We start from the raw sequence: 25,117 nt of genomic DNA, 5'->3' as shown, positions 1-25,117 counted from the left end.
ACTGAACGTTCAGACAAAACCATAAGACATGCTGGCAAAAAAAGGCACTCATTTTAAAACGTGTTGCACGACATCTTGGATCAGCGAGGCTCTAAACGCTCCGGGGTTGAAGAGTTAGTGAGCAACACGGATCCGTTAATGTTTACCGCAAATCATTCGCTTTTTGTTTTATTCGTACTGAGACTTATGCAAAATCTTATCTTAAAATAACATTAGACTGGGGGGGGCACATCTAGCGACGTGCCAAAATGGAGAAAGACTGCACTCGAGCGAGAGAACAAAAAGTACTCTAACCTCGTGTCCCCGATCGAGACTAATGACATCAATGGCGTGCCATCATGCCACACCGCTGAATTTGCATAACCTCAGACTTTTCTCCATCGGTACAGAGTACAATATGCTGCCAAATGCAATGCTGCAGCACAGCAAGAAAGCACCCCCCCCCATGTAATCAAACCAAAGTCATTTGTTCATCTTAAAACGCCGGGTGTTGGGGTTCCATGTGGAGATAAAAACGTGAAAAGTCAAAGACCGTTTTAATACAGGAGCTGTAGAGCTCGACTGGAATTTTTTGGTATATTTTTACCATTTTGAACCCAAGGGACAATTTTTTTTTTTTTTTTTACAATTTTCGATATGAAAGTTATGATCTTGGAGTTCCCCGAAAAATACCGACTGCTGGACGATGTCGCGAGTCTCGCTCTGAACTTCCTGTCTAATGCTCTGTGAGGAAAACCCGGTCTCTCTCTCTCTCTCTCTCTCTCTCTCTCTGTGTGCAATATTTCTTTTTAAAAAGGAGTTTCTTCTCAAATATACTGCACAGATGATTTTTATCAAACATGCATAATAATAATAATAATAATAATAATAATAATAAATAATGATGATGAGTGCAGCACAAGAAAGCACTTTCTGCAGTGCAATGCGTTTTATACAGGAAGTGATTTGAGATCAACATCAGGAAATAAACGCTTTGCATTTCTTATACATAATCCAACGTGTGTTAGACGGAACTGTGTTGATTGAGGAGTTTGGAAGCCGGTTATTGGTTCACAATGATGTTTTTATTTATGCAAAATATCATCGGATGCATAACTGCAAAATAGACACTGAGTCGAGCCGGAGGCAAAGCTCTATGCCGAGGACTTCACCAGTCATAAAGCTTAGGATACTGTAATCTCTGATGGGGAAATTCTAAGACGGCGAAATGACAAAAACCCAAGCCTTTCGGGCTGACCGATTAGAGGAAAGGGGGGGGGGGGCAAAAACGCAAAAGCTGATTTCCTGTGAATGGAAGAACTACCGTCGATCAGCAAAAAGTAGTACACAGAAGGGGGTGCGAGCCAAAATGGAGATTCTGACTCGGGTCATGTAAACACTAGTGAGTTTTTCTGATACAGAAAAACGACATGGATCAGGAATAAACAGCTGTTCTTATTTCATCAAAAAAAAAAAAAAAAAATTAAAAATAAAATCGTATTTCCATTTGCCTCGTTCATACCCTTGCTGGAAAATCGATCTGAAAATAAAAACTCTTCTCGAACGAACAGCTTTCGAAACGTCTAGCAGTGAGTAAATAAAAATGATGATTTTTTTTAAATGGTACTACTGACGGACAAGCAGCACTAAAAATCCTCCAAGGCTCTGCCTAGGGAAAAAAATAATAATAATAATAATAATAATAATAATAATAATAATAGCTCGAAAGTGAAAAAGACTAATAAAATACTCATCTGTTTATTCTAATCAGCTGAATCTGTAATAAAGTACTTGATCATTTATCTGTTGTAAAACTGAAGCCATCTGTCTTGGCAGGTTTGACACTTAAAATATTCTCTTATATATACTACCATTTAATAAAATAAAAAAAAAAAATAACGACATCAAGCTGTAAAAACAAAAAAATAAGGGGGAAAAATATATATATATATATATATATATTATGGTAGCAACATGTAAAATAAAATCACAACTCTGCTGAGAAGAAAGGGTGAAACAGAATTTGCATAGCACATTTGAATACAACCGTGAAGGAACGGAGCGCTGTTTTTGGTACAACATGGTTTCAATCACGTTTTCTTTTTTTTTTTCCCCCCTCTCTCTCTCTCTTGATCTTCAAGTCCATATGTACAAAATGAATTTATTTTAGGTTCTTATGCATGCCTTGTTAGTCCATCAAAGGCAGAAGCAGTCACTGTAATGCTTGCAGAGTAAAATGCCACGCATCCTGTCCCCCCCCGTCCTCCGGTTTTTGCTCATTTAAAATGAGATGTTCAAATCGTCCGCTTGTTCACAGTCCTTTATGTGGGAAAGAAAAAACGAGACAAAAAAAAAAAGAAAACACAAAATATACTGTTTTGAAAGTGCCATCTTGCTACATTGATCAGCTGATTCCATGGTCTGTTCACATCGTCACTTTGAACACGCCAATGACGAATAGCTTTTAGATACTGTAAATTTGGTCACATCACATCCCCACACACACACACACACACACACACACACACACACACACACACACACACACACAGGTATAACTCTCTGGGTAGCATTTCAAATTAAAACTCCAGAGGTCATCATCATGAGCATTCCACATTCCAGCAGTGGGTAAAGCTTTGAAATGAACAAGCACCATTTTGAAAAAGGCCTCCATCGTCCTCCATTTTGGGAGAGAGAGAGAAAAAGATCAAAGTTCAGCAGTTTTCTGCTTCGACATGAGGGGAAACGTTACGACTCCTCTGGGTCTCGGCTGAAAACGTCTGCTTTTGGGGTTTAGCTGCGAAAACCGGCCCTCCGTCCTGAATCCAAAGTGGAGGCATCGCTGCAGGAGCCGAGGCCTTTCCCCCCCCCCCTTTCTTGTCCTCATCCTCCTTCTAAGCCCCGATCGTGCATCACAAAGTCCGGACAAATTGGACGTTCACGAGTTCTCATCGCCGCTGGTGTGCGTAAACCGGGTATGCTAACGTGACATTCAGAGAGTCATTGTGCTGGACGAGAGACGTGTGCTGGTAGTGCAAGACCAGTTCCTTCAGGGAGCCGTACAGGTTGTAAGGTTCCGCGAAACCGAAGCCTGTGGGTGTTTTGTTGATGACGCAATGCTTGACCTCGCCGTCCACACTGCAGGAACGAAAGAAAGAAAAAAAAAAAAGACGTTATTAATCTACTGAGACACTTATCTGACAATCTGACTCAGGAGCATCTCCCCCCCCCGCCCCCTTATTAAAAATGGATGCATTTAGTAATATTCATAAATATGCAAACCTCCATGTCTTTAATATCATCACTGGCTCGTTAGTCTCATCTAGCTCATGTTACAATGCTAGTCATATCTACTGGACAAACTGAAGAATCTAATGTTACCATAACAACCACAATCTGATCTTCTCCAACATGAGCTAAGGTCAGGGTTTGATATCTTCACATATTGTACAGAAGTTTTTGTTTAGATTTTTCCACATTAAATCATAAGGAGGAGACTTTCACTAAGAAGCAGATAAAATCCACGTACACAACACTGCAGGCGTAGCAGCCTGACTTGCTGCTGTCTCGGACCAGGAATGTTCCGTCTCTCTTGCCACGTAGCAGAGCTTCCGCTTGGAGGCGATTAATGTTCCCGAGCTTCCAGGAACGTTCGTCATGGTGCGGCAAGTCCTCGTCGTCGTCCACCATGGAGTATTGACTAAAGTCACGAAACCACCAGTGTTAGAGACAGGATTTCGTACAGAATATGAAAGTATTTGATATCACATCACACGTCTCAAAGGATACTCACTCTTCCTGGTTCTCGTTTTTGATTCCCAGCCACTCGTTGAGCTTCTTCTGCCTGACGCCCTTCTGTGTCAACCACCTGAAGTTCAGAAAGAGGGAGCGTGTGAATATCTTCAACGGGAACATTTTAAAAGGTAGCCACAGAGGACGTGAGGGTGGACGTGGGGCACTTACATGAGGTACTGATCCCTGGTCTTCCTGAGCTGGATGAGATCAGGCTTTATGCTGTTCATCCTCTTGTCGATCTCCCTGTAGTCGGCAGCCTGCTTCTTGAGGTCTTCCTCCAACCGACGCTTGCTGTCCACGATCTCGCTGATGCGAGACTTCAGCTTCTCGTAGTTCACCATTATCCTGGAAAAAGCACGCGTGTGCAAATTAGAAACGCACAAAGACCGGTAATACAGTTCATTTAATTTAGTCTGGGCTTCAAGACGCACCTCTGGATCTCTTTCTCGTTGCCTTCTCTCCTAAACTTCTCGATGTACTCTTTGCTGTAGCGCTCTTGCGTCTGGCACTGCTCCTCAAAGATCTTGATGGTCTCGTTGAAAGCTTCAATAGCAGTTCTTTTCATTTGGATCTCCTGTGAGGTCCTGGTGTACTCCTCATACAGTCGGTCGTACTCCCTGTTTTTCTCTTGGTACTGCAGGTGGTATTCATGCAATTTCTTGCCCACAGCTTCAATGTTGTCCTCTTTCACCACTTGATCCTATAAAAAAAAAAAAAAAAAAGACAATAGTTTAGAGCAAAAATAAAAATAACCACACACCGAGTTCCTCTTCGATGCGTCTTCACTTCCGTGTGATTGAAAAGAATTACCTGTTGGTGCTTGGACACAGGATACAGCAGTTTCACATCTAGTTTGGGGTTGTATTGGGCGAGGGATTCATGCCGATAGTGATTGATCAGCTCAACCACAGAGTTGAACGTCAAAGGATCTGAGAAACCGTACTTCCCATCGCGATGGAAAATTTTGATCAGCTTGTTGTTGCCTCCTTTCCTGTAAACCAAATTAACAAACAAATTATAGTGATGCACATTTATAATCGTACGATACGAGTTAAATAAAGCTGCCACGCGAACGTGTGTAGAAATTACCTCAGTGTGAGGGTGTAGTCTCCGTGCATTTTGGTGGAGGCGTCACGAACCAAAAATGTTCCATCAGCTGTGTCTCTCAGCTTCTCGTTGACCTCCTCCCTACAAGAGGAGAAGAAGAAAAGAAAAACCCTACACATTTAAAATGCTAAAAGGAAACACATTATTATTTTCGCTTCCTGTGCGCTGAACGTAAAAGTAGGGCGAACGACTGAAAAAGAACTTGCCTCGAAATGTCCCCCCAGTACCATTCGGCATCCTGTAGAGCCATGTTGTTGTTCATACCGTTGTTAGTGACAGGCGTTGGTTTGGGTGGTTTCGGAGGTAGTGCTGTGAAGAGAAGAGAAGGTTTATATAGGCGGCGTCGATTTACATGCAAATGACCAAGCTCCATTCAAGGTCATTTACATACGAAATGCACTCGGACAAGTCTCAGCCCACAAGCCTGGACATGTCCAGGAGCGTCTGAATGGATCTTGGTTCCTATAGCATCAGGCAGAATACGGTTTACTGCCTCCATATGTAAACAGGGGATGAGTACGAGCGTGTGAGCACGGAGCATGATGGCTTCTAATAAGGGTGAGTAAGGGAAAATATGGAATAAAGTAAAAGGAGGCGCAGCAATCGAATCGAGGCCAAAGACGACACAGCTGCCTGATTAAACCTTATTTTTTTAATGCAAGATTATCACTCCATTAAAAAGAAACACGCCACAGTCTTGGGCAAAAATGCTGCATATAGAGACTGCAGCGTGCATGGTCTGCTGAGACACTGCTCTCTTTCACCAGCCATTGAGAACATGTTACATCATTGGTAACAGGAAAAGGCTGCAGCTCATTGGCTGCTCGGCTGAGTGACTGAGAGCTGTGGGGGCTGTGTGGTCTCTGTGGAGCATGAGGCAGAGCTCCTGCGAAGGGCTATTTTTATCCCCCCCCATCATCTACCCACTCTCTCCTTTGTTCACTTAAGCACAAGTTGTCCAGCCAGCTCTAAGCCTGACGCATCAAGAGCACCTACACAGTAAAAAATAAATAAAAAAAATTCTGCACAAGATCTCTGCTGCAAAGTATTTGAGTGCAAAAGAGACTATTCACACAGAAACTGAAAATTAGGTTACATCCACGCAGAAGCAGTGCAGAATTAGCTGTCAAGTGACAAGGGAACAGCATGTTCCAACATGAACGAGCAAGTACCAAGTTTTAGTTATAGTGCAGATATCCAGATCAACGAATATAAACTTAACACACCCCCCAGTGCTGCATTTACATTTATACGGTCAAGACCAGAATTATTCTGTCATATTTTTTTTTTGTAATAGCCCGAATGAGCCCGAAGCCTTCACATCACTTACCCTAGCCAATGGCGTTGCAAGACTGTTTCTAGCCACTCCTGCATCATCGTCCGCACCGATCTCGCTAATTCCCTTAACAAAATGACGACATTGAGTACGTGCACTTTGTTTCCATTACGAAGAAGAAAATCAAAAACAATAGGTCACTCAGTAATGTCCACTTATGGTCGTGTGTTAGACTGGCTTCTCCACGCCGTGGATATCGAACCGGGTTAAAAAAAAAGAGAAAGAGTCAGATGTGAAGTGCACGGTAGCGCAGCATCTCTCGAATGAAAGGAGGATGTGGTACATCGCTCTCTTCGTATGCTCCCCACCCTCCCTCTGTGCGTTACAGGTTTCCTTAGCTCCTCCTCCCAGCGAATGGGGTGGCTGAGACAAGCTCCTGTGCTGGCAGGCAGACAAAGGCCATGCGCTTCTGATTGCTGCTGCAGAGGCACGTAGGCAGCTGCTACGTCAAGCACATGGCCGGGTCACGGGCAGGCAAGAGCTCGCAAATGCCGCTTGTAATCCCCAGAAACGTATTGCACAGTGGGGAAAATCCAGCTGGCTGGAGAGTGGGGAGGCGCCTCAAATAGCCACACTTCTTAGAAGGGCTAAAAGAAGCCACAGGAACGTGGCCTATTGTCTACATTATATTCTCCAACAGGTCAAGGGAAATGTGAACTCCTGAGAGCTGGATTAAAGATAATTTTTCAATCAACTAGATTTAAACACATACAAATCAAACAGCATGCAAATTTTTTTTGCTAAAAAAATAAATAAAAAAGCGACTGCTGAGTCGACAAATAAAGCGTCATGTTCTTCACATATGCTCAGACGTGTTGAGGCAAGACTAGGACAAAATACTGGTTAACCCACTTTTTTTGACACATGCTCTGAACTTGCACTCAGCAAACATCTCTGAAAGACACTTAAAAGGCACAAAATGGTGACTTATTCTCTGCTGGATCGAGACTGGGGTGCTAGAGGTAAGAACCTGCTCTGGCTGCCATGCCAAAACCAGTCTAACTCCTTAAACACGGAGCGGTAATTTACACGCCAGCGATTTACAATCGTGACCAAAAGCTTTACGTTCAACACGCCATCAACATTTTCAAACAACGCACTTACTTTGTAAATTGTGCATGTTCCTGAGATGTTCGAGAAAATCTGCGTGTCCTGACTGATCGGCAGCGTTTAAGTGCTGGAAATCCAAACCCGAAGGACTTATGTCAAGTCTCATTCCTTGGATTTTAATCAAACAGAATCCATTACGTTCGGACTTTAAAAAAAAAAAAAAAGAAAAGAAAAAAAAAAAGGAGGCAAGTGCGGCGGTTCCAGAAAAATCCAGGCAAATCCTCAGAGGCAAGGTGCAACAGTCCTCGAGCTCTAGCGCTTAACCATGGCACCAAAAAAAAAAAAAGAAAAAAGAAAAGACGAGAGAAGGCTGAGTAATGAAGACTGGTCTGAGGTGGACGGTTAATGATTGCTAGAACGGCCGGCCCTGTACCTCTCAGAAAGCCTTCTCTCACCACTGTGCTGGCTCGCAGGCTCCTGGTCTTATGATTAACTCGCTCAGGATCAAATATTTGCTGAGCTGGGCACTTTGTGTTTTGGAAGGGCCGCTCGGCTAAAGAAAGGAGGGGGTGTCGGAGGGTGGACTGAAGCCCTAGAAAGCGTGTATATTTTTGAGACTGTATGTACGTGTAGGAAAGAGTCGCTCCTTGAAAGTTAAGGAGTCTATCACAGAGCAGACGGTGCTTTCAGCCAACCAAATCTAAGTGGGACTGTGGCAACCAGCTTAAAATAGCCCGTCTGTAACTGGGAGCAGACAGACAGACACACACACACACAAGCACACACATGACCAGACAAACAAGCATACAAAAATGCGTGCGCCCTCATGCCCGTGAACATACATAACTATAGCCACCGCAAGTGTGTGCGCAGAAAACAAGTATGGGCAAGTAAATGGAGACAAAGTGAATGTGATGCCTAGGCAGACACACAGGAAAGAAACTGAATAAAAAAATAAAAAAAAATTAAAAAAAAAAAAAAAAAGTGTTAACCCTTTTTCCATTAAGGTGTCAGAACAAGTTCCTGCTCAGGCCACCCAATCAGAGGTGCTTGAAGTGTTAATTCAAATCTTTCCACAAGATGTACAAAACATCCTACACTGATTCAATAGTGGTAAGGAAAATAACTTTTGTCAGTGACGACATGACACCGAATCTTGGTTTCAGACCAGCGGCATATCGTGAGCCGAGACCGGGATCTTTGTGGAAAATTGCAGAATGGTTCCAGATTCCAGCTGGCAGTGTTCTAAAAGTTCTAACTGGTGTGGCTCAGTCCAGGATCCAGCATGTGCAAATTACCCACAGCAGAGAAGTTGAGAATGTATAAATAGACCCTAACTGGTAGTAAAACTGTTAAGCATTCAGGGCACAAAGTAGTACACACACCCCTCAGAGGCCTCTCTCTACAGTCTCATACTCGGGGTAAAAAGAGGAAGGGGCACAGGAGAAAAAAAAACAAAGTCTGATTGCAGTAGCAGAATCACAAGCTAGTCTCTTTATAGAGTGGGTAAAGGAAGCATGAATACAAAGATGACACATCAGGATATGGACTTGGAACTAAAGCAAGCCTGTATGCCAAAAGCTGTTCTGCGTTGTGCTGCAGAGGCTCCTGCTGTGGTATGGCCTGTACATTCAACCCAGTAGACATGCTAATAATAGCAGTCACTAGCCTCTGGTCTGTTGCACCCATCCACAGTCTCCATACCGCTCAGTTAATGATAGCCCACAAAACTGCTGCTTCGTTCTCTTCCACGCACGCCTTCATTTAACGTGGTATTAAACCCACTGCAGTCAGCAGCCGTTGCAGTTAAAATGGTTTCAACATGCAGACAGAAAAGCACACTGTACCTGGAGCTGCCTGGCTGCTGCTCCATTCACTGGTCACCAGGATTTCGACGATCCTAATGTGCGACTCAGGGCTGGGCTCACAGCTGAGGAGAGACGTGAGAGAAGATTAGTGAAATTCCACATCACGTTAACCCTGGAGTAACAACCAAATGTACAACTTCACTGCTCTCTGAACGGTCACTCCCTCCTGCTGAACAGCCAAAATGGAAATATTGCAAGCATTTTATACAAAGCCTAAAAACATGGTCCAAAGTCGGTCGTGAGACCTTAGGTGGTATTTTTATTTGTGTGTAGATAACACGTGACTGATGGAAGGTACATTTCTAATACTACTAATACAGCTACAATGCATCAAAATGGAGGACTTTCTTTTGGCAACCATTTTTTCCACACGTATGTAAATGCATGTAAACTGCAGAATTATAGTGTGACTGCAGGTGTGTGTGTGTGTGTACCTGGTTGCCTGCTGGCGGAATAGTGCAGGGCTGAAGATTTCGGCGAGGGCGCGGGCGTTCAGCAGGTTGGCGGCCGAGGCCTGGCAGACACGGGCGAGGTGTCTCAGCAGGCACTGCAGCGTTAGCCAGTATTGAGGCGGCAAAACAGAGGAAGCAGTAACCCTCCGCAAATGCTCTGCACATTCCTCCATGCCCTGGACCTCTGCAAAGTTAAACACGAGTTACACTTTAGGGTAACAGCTAAAATTACTTTAGTGGTCATGTCAGCAGTCCTAAAACCTACAGCATAATGACCCCAAAAAAAGTTAAATATGACTTTGACTCACTTTAAGACAATTGAATAGAAATGAAAAAATGTAATTAAAACAAAAAATTATTTTATTAAATGACAAATTTATTTGTCCAAAGAGTAAGACTTGTGTAGACACTGTGCAAGGTGAAAAATAGAAGTGACTTTAAACATTTAAATGTGATTTTCTTTGCCTTTGTGTATGTAAATATTATGAAAATCACACCACACTTGGGCAATGAAATTCACTCTGACAACCTTAATGGAAATTACAACTAAATCTTTTCATGCTGGATGAAAAGATACTTTAAAAAGCAAGGGAACTAGTAGAAAGGGATTCCAGTAGGAATCCAGATCCAAAGCTGAGGTAGAAAAAAATCTGCGTCGTTGCACATGAAATGCATTCAAAAGGCTGAAGGATTCTCGCTCTTAAGCCTGAGCTCAAAGTACAAAAATAGAAGACTGAGGGGCTGGTATTAAAAGGGGAGAAAGAAAAATCAGTCAGGTGGAAAGTTTTGCTCAGACAGCTCCAAAACCGCACAGTGATAATGTGTGACAATGACAGAGCAGAGAAATTGTACACTGCCTGCTGATTGGCTGCTGAAACTGATGCAGAAGATAAGCCGTCAGCCTTCTTTTAGGTCTGATTAACCACAGATATCCTGTTCTGTGCAACGTGACTATGATAACCGGCTCTAATCATAATCATAGAGTAGAACACGAGTAATAAGGTAGTTCATGCTGCTTTCATTTTAAGTTTAAGCACACACACACACACACACAGCCTCTCTTTACTAGTTTCCGAGAACAACCTGCTGTTTAATAATAGAGTCGAGGCAAATTTTGATCAAGCAGAAAGAGAGTTTTGTTTAAAATCAGACATTTTTTAAACAGATACTGAAGACTTGGAGTCAGAAATAGTCTGTCTTTTGGCTTGGAGAGGGTTGTGCACTGGTGAAGGAAAAAAAAAGAAAGACTCCTCAGAGCAAACAAAAGCAAAGGCAGCACTGGTGCAACAAGAGAACAATTGTGGTCACAATTCAGAACAATAGCACCACCATGTGGCACCATCATTACATCATCAGTATGGGACGGCGGACGGTTTGGATTCTTACCTTGAGCGATGCGTACCATCTCAGTGTAGATTGCAGAGTGAATCACCGGCTGGGGCAAATCCAGCAGGTATCGTCTCAGACCGTCACACAACATCTGCAGATCGAGCTGCTCCAAGTCCACGGGAGGGCCGTCTGATCCAACACACACGAACACGCGATTACAGATGTGCTACCAAAGCAAGACGCTGCGTTTGGCAATGAGAGAGAAAAACGTAACTCACCAGTGTCAAAACACTGCCGTACATCCAGACCACCTCCAGCAGTGAAGTTTCTGTACAGGGTGGGGTTGTCCAGACCTGCCGGGAGAAGAGCTTACGGTTATGGGAATCGAAGCCAGGGTGATGGGAAAAGCAGATCCACCTTGATTATATTGACAAGTCCTGGACTAAGAAACTTATGTGGTCATGCCACACGAAATTGGGTGGGAAATGGAGTTTAAAAAAAACCCCACACAACTAGTTAAATAAGTATGCACACACTTATAATTGTGTTCAGAATGAACCATCCATATTTACTCTCATGATCAAAAAGTAATAATGTCAGACTGCTGTAATCAATTCAATTATTTTGATTAAACACAAGCTGTTTTAGTGGGATTTGCTTCACAACCTGGTATTATACTAGCGCTGAAGCCATGGTCCGCAAAGAGCTTACAAAACAAGCATGCCATCTCGCTTGTTGAACAGTTTTGATCAAGACAGGGGTGATGAAAGAATTTCCAAAATGATGAGCTCACCTTTCCTCTCGATGGCCTCCAGCAGTTTGAGAAGCATGGGTGGTGCCATGTCTGGAAGTGCAAACTGCTCGGTCAGATCTGGCAAAGTGCTGGAACCTGTAGGGGGGAGGGAAAAAAAGAGCACAGAAAAACGATTAAAAACAGACCTCCATGTTCTTTTTTAAAAGACAGAAAGAAAGTTAAAAAAAAAAAAAAAAAACTCTTCTACCTTTTTATTAAACACCGAAGTCAGCTCTAAACAAAAGAGTGAGTATTTTCACCAGAATCGGGAAACATTTTGTACCAGTTAGCTTTATAGGGTTTATATAAAGAAAATAAATACAAGCAGGTTGCAGCTTTTTCGTATCGCACACAGGCGTACTGCTGTGACGTGGCAACAAAAGCGCCTGATGTGAAAGTGAGGGGCAAGCGGAAGGGTGTGATTAAGTGAAGACTGGAGGTGGCTGGGAAGGCTAAACATAACCGCTAACAGGCAGACTGGTGGAGGGACGAGAGCTTCAGATCCTGCTGCACAGGTGCACACTTAAAAGGGCTGTGGGGCCAGTGGGCTGCTTTATTTGGATTTGCAGGCCACTGTTTCAGAAGGCCAACGTTTCTAAAAGGCTTGACTGTTTGCTGTGTTAAAGGCGGCGTAATAAAATGCAGGTGCTTATGAATGGACCCCCTTTACAGTTCATTCCAAATTTGGACCTTTTTTTTTTTTTTTTATTTTTTCAGGGAGTGGGCAGTAACTCATCTTTCTTGAGTAACCGCCTATTACTAAAACACAGCTTAGAATCGGCACATTGGATATATGCCGAAGTTTTTGTGTTAGTTTTTAGTATTTTTATGTTAAAAAGAGGGCTGCACTCATTTGAGTGTCGAACGCTTAGGGCTCTTATTGAGCACAAGACACAAGCAGGTCTGTTGTTCTGCAATAAGTCTGGGGGTAACCACAGCCAACGCACCCATGGGTGCCAATACTTTAATCAGAGAGAGTAGTGAACGTAAGCTATGTCAGACTTGAAGCAGCCGAGTTTTTTCCTTCATTGTATCGAGTGTAGTAGTGGAGAAGAATTTTGGAAGGATTTGTAAATGCCTGAGGACCAAAGAGTACGAATAAAATCACGCTAAAACAAGATGACAATGTCACAAATTGCATCAACTTATATTTTTTTAAGAAAGCATCAATTCCATGGCTTATAAGATACGAAAGCATAGTGCATAGTTTGCTCCGTCTCGAAATGTGTGTTTTTATATTTTATTTTAATAGTATAATACACTTCATTTGGTCACAAAATTCATTCAGACAACATCCTGTTTTTTGCCCCCCAGAGTCGGCCCAGAAACCAACAAAAACTTTGCCTCTTGTTAAGAAAAACAAATATTACGCCACTCCACGCCAGCGGTTCGGATCAATTCCAGCTCAAATTTGGGGGTACAGGTTGTTCGTTTTCTGAGAAGCTCAGCAGTGATGTTCTTGCGCTCCGTCCGAGGTGTAACCTTTAGCCCAGGTGACACTTTATCCACCGTTACAGAGCAGCCAGCTGGTTCTCAGAAGTGGGATTCACACACACACCCGGGCTAATTTTACCCCTCTGCTCGGATGAAAATGCCCCATCTGTGTGTTAATCTTTACAAAGCCACACTTTTCATTACCATGGAGTGCCTTAGGAGACCAAAGTCCAAACACAAATGTGCCTTGTGTACGGTTTATAAAAGGTGATGTTTATACTGGATATATTTCCAGTTATATAATACCCCGAAACGTTGCCCGTCTGAGGCGTGGCTCTAAAGGACCGGGCTTGGGATGGGAGCTGGATTGTGTTGCTTCCTAGAAACTAGAGGTGACCTGATAGTGCAGTCCCTCATGCCGCTCAGATTAAATGACACCTATTAAAAAAAAGGTGAAATGTTTCAGCTCATCCTTTCTCTGAAGCGCCACTTCCTAGACCAGCTATCACCACGACTAAAATGATGGATAAAAGCAAAAGAATAAAAAAAAGTTCACTGACTGGAAACATTAAAAAACATACACAAGCCTCTCCTGATAGATACACGGCTTTCTAAGTTTCACTACAAACATGACATCGTGGCGCTCGACCCATTTCAAGTCCATTCAAAAAGACCACGACTCTACCACTGAAATTGTTCACGAAAACATGCGTCCATATCCGCTGGATCGGCAATGCCTTTGTCTGAGCTGAACAATTCTGCTAATTCCTTATTACGACTTCCTGTCAGCAGTTTTATAAAACAGGATTTAACTTTTAACACCGATCCTAAGCATAACATACATTTGTTTTGCCACCTGGTTTCAAAATCCGCCCCTGTAGAAAAAAATGGAGCGCTTGTCTTCTTAAGAAAAAAAAAAATGCTCAGGCAACCAACACGTGAGCTCCGTTTCATCCCGCCAATAAGGGAAGCTGCTCCGATACTGGTTACCAGGGTAACAGGGATTCGGAATAAGGGGGCCCTCGTGAGCGAGTTGAGACAAGCCTGAGGCGGCTCTCTCGTTTCAGATCCACAAGGTTCGAGGAGAGGAGAGGAGAGGAGGGCCGAATTTTGGGAAGTCACGGCTTTAAGCTGCCACGGCGTGTCGTCTGGATCTGACCGTCTGGGTGGACTAAAGATAGCTGGCTGGGGAGTAAAATTAGAGGGTCTAATCGTGTTACAAGCTTTGCCATAAAGACAAATATAAATGAGTTATAACACAGTTACAGTAACACCAAGCTTTATCACCTTATAAATAAAAGCTTCTTGAGCCGAGTCGTGCTTGAATCAAACTGGAGGATGATGAGATGTGAAAACTGAGTCGGTTTTGATTGTGACGGATTACAAACAGACGAGATGAGGAACAGGAGGCCACACCGTATTTATTGCCCTTTTTTTTTTTTGAGGGGGGTCACAGGGCATCTGGTTTAGACTAAACTGGGACAGGGATTCTGTGGAACCCACAAAGTAAACAGGATTTTTTTATTTTCCTGCCTGGTATGAACCAGCATTCAGATATAGAGGATATGAAACAAGCGATGATGACACTGCATGAAGCGTTTGACATTTTTCGCAGTGTAGGAATTTCTACCTCTGGGTTTTTTAGGCTGGTGTGTCATTTACTGACACCAAACCACCAACCATCTGACTGACTAGGCATAACATTATGACCACCTGCCGAATATAGTGTTGGTCCCCCTTTTGCTGCCGAAACAGCGCTGACTAGTCTTTCTATCAGAACCAGCATTAACTTCTCCAGCAATTTGAGCAGCAGTAGATTGCCTGTTGGATCAGATCACACGGGTCAGCCTTCGCTCCCCACGTGCATCAATGAGCCTTTACCGCCCATGATCCTGTCATCGGTTGACCACTGTTCCTTCCTTGGAGCACTTTTGATAGATACTGACCACTGACCACTCCACAAGAAGTGCAGTTTTGGAGATGATCCAGTGGTCATCAAACTCGCTCAAATCCTTAAGCTTGTCCATTTTTCGATCAACTTTGAGGACAAAATGTTCACCTGCTGCCTAACAATTTATCTCGTGATCATATGAAGCTTGCATAGAAACGACGAGGGCTAGTAAAAACACGATTGCCAAGTTAAAAAAAAACAAAACAACTTTGCTATCTTAGTACAGTCCTTCTTTTACCAGCCTCTCTCTCTCTCTCCTCTTGCAATGTGTTGCTAATCTGTCCATCAGACATGCTCAGCCTCCAGTAAGAAGATTTGCCAATTCAGCCCTACATCTCTGGAGGCGGTCGGTAATGAAAGGCACATGTGTGCGCTCTCACGCACATGACCGCTTAAACCCGAGCGTTTTACTGCAGCTCTCCGAATCACGCCTGTTACGAAATTTTAAAACAAAAATAAAAAAACCCTGAAAACCTGCCATTAGACCTTTTTTTTTTGGTTTTACTGCTGTTAGCAGAAACTGCTGCCATTTTTACACCTTCAGCAAAAAAAAAAAAAAAGAAAGAAAGAAAGAAAGAAATTAAGCGGCAGCCAAATAAAAATAAAAATTATCCAATGCTACATGAAAGTTCAAACTCATCTCAGCCTAAAGTAGACGGCTTTGTTTCTTCTTCCTCACACAAGTGCAACTTAGCACAAAGCTAAATCTGTCTAGTGGGGAACAAGCTGTCCAGTCTCACCAACATCATTACCACCACAACTGCTGCTCCAACCACCGGCGCTTATAACAGGGTGAGGGCCGTCTTCTCGGACAGCCTGAGCATGTGTCAGGGGTCCGACCCCAACCCCACCCCCACCCCTCCCTTCCTCCAGGGTGGAGGCTGTATTGAGTGTTGTTAAATGTGTAGATCTATTTTGCCATGCTCTGGGAAAGCGGGAGGAACGTCAAACCCCCAGCTGCTCACTCCTGGGCTCAGGGGAAAGTGCACATTCTTTGTGAAGCCCAGTAACAATTCTCCCTCAGTGAGCGGTTACACACAGCAGATGTTCAGCCGAGTGCTAAAGAGGCCCCTGAAAAGGAGAGTGCTACATTATCTCAAACTCCAGCTATGCAATTCTGCTGTTCCTTCGCTTGCTTGCTCACTCACTCTCGTCCCTTCTTCCTCTTTTTTTTTTTTTTTTTTTTTAAAGTAATGACCATTCCTCATTTCAGCCGTGACTCAGAAAGAGTTGCAGTTTGTCCAATGGCATGCATGAAAGAAAAAAAAAAAATTCTTCCTTTTTTCCCCTTCCTCTAAATTTATAACATGCTTTCAGTGCAAGAAATACATTTCCCATGAAGTGGAATTAGGAAAGCCACATATACGCATTTACCACCGAAATAAAGGAAGCATTGATGAAACAACAGTAAACTAGAAGGGAAGAACCTTGGATCAAGCACCTTCATGTATTCTGCCTCGAAGCAGCCGATCTGCAATCTACTTAAAGCTGGGAGATAAAAGCTCATGTTGGTTTCTATTTTAAGAGAAAAAAAAAAAGGGGGCTTAATTTCCCTGTGTGATACCGAGCACGTAGTACCTGCACGGACTTGCTTCTCCGGCAAAGAAGATTTCTAGTGCTGCTCAGCTTCGACTTTCTTCAAATTGTTTATTGCCGAGTCATTTAATGCAGTGCGTTTCTGATTTCACTCCAAAGAAATTCCCCTTAAGGTTTTAAGACAGAACGGGAAACATTTCTAAAAGGTCTACAGAATAGGGAAGGAGGTCGCAGCCCTTATTTGCCTTCCAGTTAAACGCACATTCAGCCCCTGACTGCAAAATCCCATAAAGCAGCAGATTAGATTTCACAACTCAACTTTTTCCCCCCACTTGCCCTTAAGTTCAGCTCAACCGTGTCCAACTGGACTTGATTCGTCATCGTTTTTTCTACGTGCAAAATGACATCAACTAGGATTTACAAGACTTAACGTGCATGCAGTGTTTAATTTCTCCCCTTGTTTAACAAAACGATATTTATAGGTTGGTGGTATATTTTATATATTTTTCATGTTACCTTGTTAGCTCCTGAAAACTTCTCCTCTTAGTTAGTTTTCAAAAAACTGGTGAGAAATCCTGCCTAGAATTAAGCCAAATTGTTACGACATGAAAGCTGAAGCTATGGACACTGATCTGTCTGAGCAAAGTGTAAAGATAAACCGCGACAGTCCAAACGACTAAAGGACGGCCACACCATTCTCTTAAAGGGATAAATAAAGGGGAGTAAATGGCACCGCTGTCAGTAGGGCAATATCGAAACGCAATTAACCCACAGCGTAATTTTGTAAAAAATTCCAAGCGTTTCACAAGCAAGTCAAAAGGTATCTTGGATTACTGCCACATCTGTGTGGAGAGCGTGAGCCATGAGATTCAGAAAGTAGGTCGGCGAAGGAGCTTAGTGTCTACCCATTAATACAGAAATGTAATATAGCGAAGTGCTTCCACGAGAGGATTGAGAGGATCCAATCAGATTTGGTGTTGATAGAGGCGAGGGGGGGAAAAAAAAAAAAAAATCAGGAATAATCGTCACCGACTCGTGTCTGCTGCTGTATATCTATTTGGATATTACAGATTTTCTTCCTCAATGGTGGTCATGTCAGTGTGTTCTGATAAACGTTAGAGTGACAGGTATGGTGTTGGTTAAAAGCACCTTCCTGTTTTGCAATGTGGCATCCATTTTAAAACAACATAACCTGTTTCAGACTCGGACCTGGACAAATAAATATCTTTTAATGAGATAAAAACCAGTTATTGGGCAACAGAATTAATCACCGCCGTGAAATAAAGCTGCACTGGAACAAAGAACACACTTCTACAGTGACGTGTGTATTTAAACAAATAGAACTGTTTGTCTATCAAACACAAGGCATGTGCTCGATTTCATTTCTTATGGTACGAATCATGTAGAATTTTTTTGTTAGGGCACTGTTTTAGAACAAGCAAGTATTACATAACAGTTTGGCTTACAGTCCAGAAATCTCTGTATTTGGATTGGTCTCGTCAATCGTTTTATAGACACGCCCCCAACGGCCGTTCACATGCCCATAAAGCATTAAGAGGAGACATTATATGTTTATAGAGCTATAACTTGAAAGCTGTTATCTTGACAGTCCCCGCTCTAGGAGTAGCTCTAGTTAGCATGCCAACTCTAGCAGACCCAAGAAAGGTTTCAGAGAACGAGCTTTGTTTAACATATATGAAAATGAGGGAGGCTAAAAGAATCAAATAAGATCTCATTTAACTCTACTAATAAAGTAGTTTTTAATAAATATGACCTAATGCTCATTAAGACCCGGCTCAAACTAGGCATTAAAGTCAAGGTTTTTTGACGAATTTCCTGAACGTACGGTTAGGAGTTGACCGTGTTATTCCATTTCATTAGGTGTCCTATCTTTAAATAAAGTGAATGGAGTTGTTGAGACTTGTGAACTGTTGCTGGTATGAAGGAAGCTTTTAAAAAAAAAAAAAAAAAAAAAAAAAAAAAAAAAAAAAAAATTGCGCTAAAATGGTGGCTGCTGATTATATTAAAGAAAAGTAAAAAGAGAGAGGAGTGGCTGGAGGGAAGAAAAAAAAAATAAAAAGCTAATCCAAGGCAGGGCACAAACTGATCCTCTCACTCCAGAGGCCACAAAAAGGAGCACATTTGTGTTTTTAAAAGCTCGGGAGCCGGAACGGACTGGAATTCCACATCTGCTGCTCTCTGAAGAAAGCCCATGTGGCTTGGAGAAGGAGAGAGGGAGAGAAATGGGGGATGTACAGAGGGATAGAGACAGAGGGAGGGGGCAGGGGGCAAAGAACTCACTAAGGCAGCAAAGGCTCCTGCTTTCAACCCTTCCCCTGCTCAAACTTTTCCCTGGCTCCCTCCCCCAGCTGGGCCGAGTCCCAGCTACATGATCAGAGCGTTAAAAGGAGGGAAGGGAGAAAGAGGAGAGGAGGGAAAAAAAAGGAGGGGACAAAAAGGGGAAAGAGAGCCAAAAGGATCTGCCAGATCCTTCAGTGTCAGGTAATAAATCACAAGTGCTGTGAAGCAACAAGAATCCAGACCCCGGGCCCCAGAGCCTGTGCTCGTCCCACTCTCTCCGCCTCCTGCCCGGGCGGACACAGAGACTTTTCTTCTCCCAGGGCCACAATCACCCTCGTGCCAAGCTCCGAGGCTGTCACTCAACACTGCCTGGATTCATACAGACAACCCTGGCAGACCTCGCAAGAATTTCACAATCACATCCCAAAAAGACTTTGGGACCCCTGAAGAACCTGCAGCTGCGTGGAGGGCCAGGTTTACTCGGGCTCTAGTCAACAGAGTGCGAATAAATTCAAAGTAAACCTATCTAATAAATATTTCACGGAACAACAATCTACAAAAACGGTAGCCGTCATCTGCGTGTCTTCCGGCTTTTTCAACACCGAGGAGGCTGAGACAGGGCCTCGGGTGTGAAGAAGGGGTCTAATGTACTACAGCATAAAAGATAAGTTGTTCAAGATGGCGGCTACGGTGAAGTTTTGCTGAAGTATACAGATTCAACTTTATACAGATGTCTCCTAAACCACACACTGCGGAAGACAGTATGACATTACTCAACAACAGCGATTCAAAGAAGATATGACACAAAATGCTCTGGGTGAGAGAAACTTCCATTACTTGGTATTGGCGTGAAAGAAACGCTCACTAAGTCTTGGCTGAAGTGTGGAGATTTTTTTTTTTTATATATATATATAAACCTCTTCTTTCTAAATGAGGCTTGTGGTACTACTTGTGACTGCCTCAAAAATGGCTCATTTAACCCAAACATTTCCACCGACAAAACAGACCACACTGCATCAATGAAGTAGACGAGGACTAGCGGCATACCAGTTACCACGCGTGAAGACTGCTGCGATATTTCACATCTAATCTAATGTTCTAGACGCTAATCTGAGCGCATTCAGTCACTTCAGCACCATGGCAACGATGTTTGTCTCTAATCAGAACCTAATGCATCAAACGGAGGGAGCAAATCGGTGACGCACCGCGCACAGCACCGGCCCGGCGCTTTGATTTGTTCGATATGTGGAAGCTGCGGTCGTTAACAGGAACACTTTGAGAAACAGTAACCATCGCATCAAGTGCATGCACGAGCCTCATGTCTGGTGTATGAATACACACTACCTTGTTAATCAGTGATCAGCCTCAAGGAAGTAAACCTTTGCGCTCATAAGAATCGAGGTGGGATAAAACAGGGACTGATTTAGTAGCAAAGTATTCACGGACCTAAAAGTACCAAAGATATTCAGGGGGTGGGGTTTAGCAGTACTGCTGGGTACCTCGCGTACCTGTACTGACTTATTACACCGAGCGGCAGCATCTATGGAGTTTTATCAACAGCTTCTCTGTGTGAATCTGTCTTGTTGACAACACTTCTCACTTTGTTGGATGCCACTGATTTTGTGGTTGTCAAGGTGACTGTTCTGGTTGTCTCTCAAGCCGACTGAAAAACTGAACCCCCCCCGTAAGTTTCTTTAGCACACATTTGTGCCGTCATTTGTTCTTGAATGTGCAACCGGTGTCATGCTGCTGGAGGGGGAGGTGTGCATCGAGCTCTAAACAGAGAGATCAGTAACCGCTCTGCACGACCACCTACGACTTCAGAAATAAATTGCACAAACGCACGGTGCATACTGCGTACAGATCTTCATTTGAATCTGGGCCAAAACCAAGCTTTCTAAAATAATCTAAGAATAGGTACATAATCTTGTGATTTAAAAAAACTGCTCAAGTGGAATAACACACAAAAAAAAAAAAGAGAGAGGGGCTGTTTTGTCCACTTTGGACGTGAATGGATTATGCAAATGATGCACTTCTGATGCCGACTCATCCCACTCCTAAAAAGCAGGTCATAACAATTATGTAAAGAAGAAAACACTTGGGGGTGCGCTGTTATAAATAATCGGTGATGGGCTGGTGTGATGCAGCCTGACAAGTGGAGTTACTGTCACTGGTCTGAAGATGATTCCCCCCCCCCTCTCCATCGTAGGAGTGTTTTATTCCTCTTATACCGCAATGATTTTAGCAGTTTTAAATCCCCAGCCTGTCTGCATCTCACTTGAAGAAACAAGCTTACCTTGTTATCAGCACTGGTGCTGACACTCCTGCCAAACAGAATAAATAAACATAGAAATATAACTTCAAATCTATTAAAGGAACTGAGTCACTCACCTCCTTGCTCAGAGTCAGAGTCATTCCTGACCGGTCCTGGCGCCACGGGAAGAGGCCTGGGAGGCCGCGGCTTTGGGGTCGGAGGCGAAATCCTCTTCTTCCCAATGAACTCCACATAGGTACCAGGGAAGTCCCCCTTTTCCTGAGTCATCTCATTATACCCAGGCAGCCAGCCTATATCCTCCGGCCTCTCGGCTAACCCTTCGGTGTAACCGAGTGCTATCAGGGCGCCTTTACTCACTATGAGTATGTCCCCAACGTGCAGATCAATGTCCTCCTCTCTCTCCTTCTTATAATCGTATAGTGCTCTGTACTGATATCCTTCGGCGCTCATCTTGTTATCTTTCGGCAAACAGATATCCTTAAACTATCTACCTTCACCTTACAATTACCTTTATATTCCTTCTTTTACAAACCGCTCGTAGCAGCACCAAGATGTTTATCTGTGGTGCAAACTATTTCTCGGAATCCTATAGATTCAACAAGATATCATGCTGCAGTCTTCCTCCTGCAATCGTCCGATCGTTTATGTGAAACTGATTCTCCAGTGATCTAGAGGAGCCTCATGATGCTTTAGACATACTGTTTCCATCAGGTCTGCTCCAGAGCTGTGGCCAACGCAAACACCACCTGCAACACACATGAGAACATCTTTTCTTAATACAACATGATCCCGGACATACAGATGGGTGACGAATGAAAAGAAAAACCAGAATGTGTGCCATAATAAGACGTCAGGCCACTATGAAGCCACCAGACCAGCTTTGTTGCACCCTGGGATTAATTCTTCACGTCTCTGGAAATGTTGAAAAGATACTCTCTCAATTAGTTAGTTTTTTTTTTATGATTGTGGCGCTCAATTAGACCGAGCTGTGGTGAGTAGGAAGGCCACAGGGTAAGATTTACACCGTGTTCATCCTCATCAAACCATTTACGTTAATGAGCCCTTCTGCCCTGTGGATGGGGACGGGGTCAACATGAAAGAGACCATGTCCATGATGGTTGGACAGGATAGCATTATGGAATAAAAGTGATCAGTGGATAAGTAGAGGCAAACTGTGCCAGGAAAAATAAATACGACAGTGCACTGTGGTGCATTTTTCTTACTAACAGTCCTGTAAACACAACCTCTATCTTTTAGAAAATCTTGAAATGTGAGAAGATAATGAAATGTCAGCAGGAGGGGGTAGACTGCATGGAAAGGCAGATTACTGAAAAAATATTTTAAAAAATTAGATGCAATTTTTTTCCAATTAATCTTTTAACACGTGATCGTTTATGTCTAATGAAATATAAGGGATTCATCTTTTTTGTCCTAACAGACATTTTGAACCAAATTCAGATAAACTATTTATCTCCTGAATGCATTAATCTCGCAGTTTATTTCCTCACGTGCATTAACACACTGCCTTATTAATCTTTACAGTTGCATGAATCTTGTCTCGCGCAGTGAACTTATCAACACATTTTAGGTGTATCTTTAGTGCTTTTTTTTTTTTTTAGCAGAAGTACAAATTTTGAGCAGTGAGTTAATGGAGCAGGATCTGAAATGGCTCCCTGCTGTCCATATTGTCCATTAGATGTGGTCAGAAATAGTTTATACAGTGCCTTATACACCGAATAGAGTGAGAAATATCGCGTAACCTGAAACTAGAGTTGAACAAAAGACGCAGGAGGAATAAAGCCATGAAGTTTTATTTAAAAAAGAAAAGAAAAGAGCTTTATACACAAATATGCGTTGCATTTCAAATCATTTACAGTTCCTGTACTTTATAAACAAGAATGTAAACAGATCTATAAACGACGGGGAATAAACTTGCCGACAGTGTGGTGCTAGCTAGTTGCACGCGCTCACACACCACTTGCAACATGAAACCATTAGTGTGTGTGTGTGTATAGAGTTTATTAACGCTAACTAGCTCTGTGTGTGTGTGTGTGATCTGCCTGTGCATGGTGAGAGTTTTGACAGATTAGCAACGTTACACACATGTAAAAATAACACTCCGATCAGTTAGCCATTCACGAAAGCTAGTGCCACCGTGCACGAGCCAATCCCGAGCAACGGAACAAACTGTCCCGGACCATTCCAACAAACTTTGTTGGATATTTCAATTAAAATGACTTAAAAACGATGGGATAATAACATCCAAATGTTAAAGAACCCCCCGACAAGGGATATATGACCAAACAAATTTGTGGGGAATAAAAGTAAAAGTTTAAAAAAAACTTACTTTGGCAACTTGTATGGAGTCCAGTCGACGCTGGGCCGAGAAAATCCTTCTTCCCTCACGCGAGCGTAGAAAAAGTGCAGCAGCTAACGATAGCCTAGCCGCGTTAGCTCGTCGGGATAGCGCTCTCTCGCAACGTAATTTGTTTAACAAAGAAGAAATCCACTCCAAACGACGCTTCTTGTCGAAATAACGAGCAAACGTCGAATTAATCCCACTCCGAAATCGCGTTTCACACTAAAATCGTCTAACTCCGAGACGTGGCTCGTGCACTCTCTAATCACGACGACTCCGCCCGAGTGGCTTTAGCACGAAAGCGAACCGATTCCCAGGCACGTCGAAACTCCACACGTCAATCAATGACGCCTCCATCCGAGCCCCGCCTCCCGCAAGCAATACTCCCCGCCCGTTTTGCCGTTTTACACGCAACCGACGCATAGGAGATGTTGTAACTGCGCATGCGCGTTTCTCCCGCCGTGTAGCGCAGCGATGGCGCCGCTTCGTTTTTTTATCACGCATGCGCTCCTGTTTGTTTGTGTGTGTGTGTGTGTGAGCTTTTAATAAAGTGAACAAATACGGCATTGTTCAGAATTCTAATAAAATGCTCTGTAGAGATGACACGTGCCCACAATCCTCCATGATGCACTTCTTCTTTTTTTTTTTTCCAGTTGATCCTAATTTCTGGAAAGGTTCAATTCAAGGCCATATTAAAACTGGTCAATTAAAAAGAAGCACAGCTATACAAAGTTCAGCAAAGATGATCCACCTGGTTTATTTACTTAGACAAGTAGATAAGATAGGCAGATAGAACGGACTTTATGAGTGACGGGTCAAACTGCGGATAAGCAACAGCACTCAGATGCACACTTGTCCCAGACATGCATGCAAAGGCTTTAGAATGACCTTTTTTTTAAGTGCATGGGAATAATTAAGTTGTTTAAACGGTGATAGGACTCTTGTCAAGTCAGCTAAAAATCTCACCGAAAGAAACCTGCCTGCCCTCAAAAACCTGTTCTCTGGAGCCAGAAAACAGATCGCCGACCCCTCACACCCAGGCCGCCACATATTTGAACTTCTTCCCTCCAGCAGGTGCTTTAGGTACGTGCGTCAAAACCAGCAGGCATGGATCCAGAAAAGCGTCTTTCCACATGCACTCAAGACTCACGAACTCTTCACTGACAGCATTATGTTTTTGGGGTTGCTGTAACTTTCCTGTGCAACATTTCTGTGCAACAATCTCCTCTGTGCAATAGTTATATCCACTTCTGTTCTTAGTAAAAAACGGTGTTTTATATCACCAGTGTTGTCGAAGTGCTTGTCTTTGTTTTCTTGTTGTATTTTATCATGTCTATGAGCACTATCATGTCTATACCACTGCACCTTCGATTTCAATCTCGAACGTCAAAACAATCAAGCAAAAAACTGTGTACATCAGTGCGAGCATACTAAGACGTTACCGTTTCTATAGTAACAACTCATTCACAGGGATGTATAGGATGGACAATCTAAAGCTAATAAATAGTGTATTTGAATAAAATACAAAAAAACAGTTGATATAGTGAAATTT

The 25,117-nt window shown here is 43.0% G+C and overlaps 1 protein-coding gene across 3 annotated transcripts; it reads right to left on the bottom strand.

Annotated features, from left to right (window-relative positions):
• Positions 1 to 1,446: 1,446 nt before the first annotated feature.
• On the bottom strand, positions 1,447 to 23,872 carry pik3r1 (phosphoinositide-3-kinase, regulatory subunit 1 (alpha)). Of its 3 annotated transcripts, XM_058383498.1 has the most exons (15): positions 23,554 to 23,872; positions 21,323 to 21,952; positions 11,710 to 11,805; positions 11,195 to 11,269; positions 10,974 to 11,105; positions 9,570 to 9,771; positions 9,115 to 9,197; positions 5,084 to 5,190; positions 4,864 to 4,958; positions 4,585 to 4,765; positions 4,206 to 4,474; positions 3,943 to 4,119; positions 3,773 to 3,847; positions 3,509 to 3,679; positions 1,447 to 3,117 (listed from the first exon to the last, which is right to left on the bottom strand). In XM_058383498.1, exons 2-15 carry the CDS (start codon positions 21,654 to 21,656, stop codon positions 2,928 to 2,930), a joined length of 2,187 nt encoding a protein of 728 aa, XP_058239481.1. In that variant the 5' UTR covers positions 21,657 to 21,952; positions 23,554 to 23,872; the 3' UTR covers positions 1,447 to 2,927. The 3 variants fall into 3 exon arrangements, with proteins under 3 accessions (XP_058239481.1, XP_058239482.1, XP_058239483.1); XM_058383499.1 differs by lacking the exons at positions 9,115 to 9,197; positions 9,570 to 9,771; positions 10,974 to 11,105; ... (2 more) ...; positions 21,323 to 21,952; positions 23,554 to 23,872 and adding an exon at positions 7,322 to 7,543; XM_058383500.1 differs by lacking the exons at positions 9,115 to 9,197; positions 9,570 to 9,771; positions 10,974 to 11,105; ... (2 more) ...; positions 21,323 to 21,952; positions 23,554 to 23,872 and adding an exon at positions 6,212 to 6,489.
• Between the last annotated feature and the right edge of the window lie 1,245 nt (positions 23,873 to 25,117).

This window comes from Hemibagrus wyckioides, linkage group LG28, assembly GCF_019097595.1.
Source record: "Hemibagrus wyckioides isolate EC202008001 linkage group LG28, SWU_Hwy_1.0, whole genome shotgun sequence".
NCBI classification, from domain to species: Eukaryota; Metazoa; Chordata; class Actinopteri; order Siluriformes; family Bagridae; genus Hemibagrus; species Hemibagrus wyckioides.
The sequence above is the reverse complement of the archived record's forward strand: the minus strand, read 5'-3'. Positions and strand labels throughout refer to the sequence as shown.

Excerpts from the sequence above, each read along its gene's own strand:
- pik3r1 (XM_058383498.1), bottom strand. The coding sequence starts at position 21,656 with ATGAGCGCCGAAGGATATCAGTACAGAGCACTATACGATTATAAGAAG. Across the intron at positions 11,806-21,322 it reads CTCTGACTCTGAGCAAGGAG|GTTCCAGCACTTTGCCAGAT; the intron begins GTGAGTGACTCA and ends TCCCCCCTACAG. Across the intron at positions 9,198-9,569 it reads TTCCGCCAGCAGGCAACCAG|CTGTGAGCCCAGCCCTGAGT; the intron begins GTACACACACAC and ends GTCTCTCCTCAG.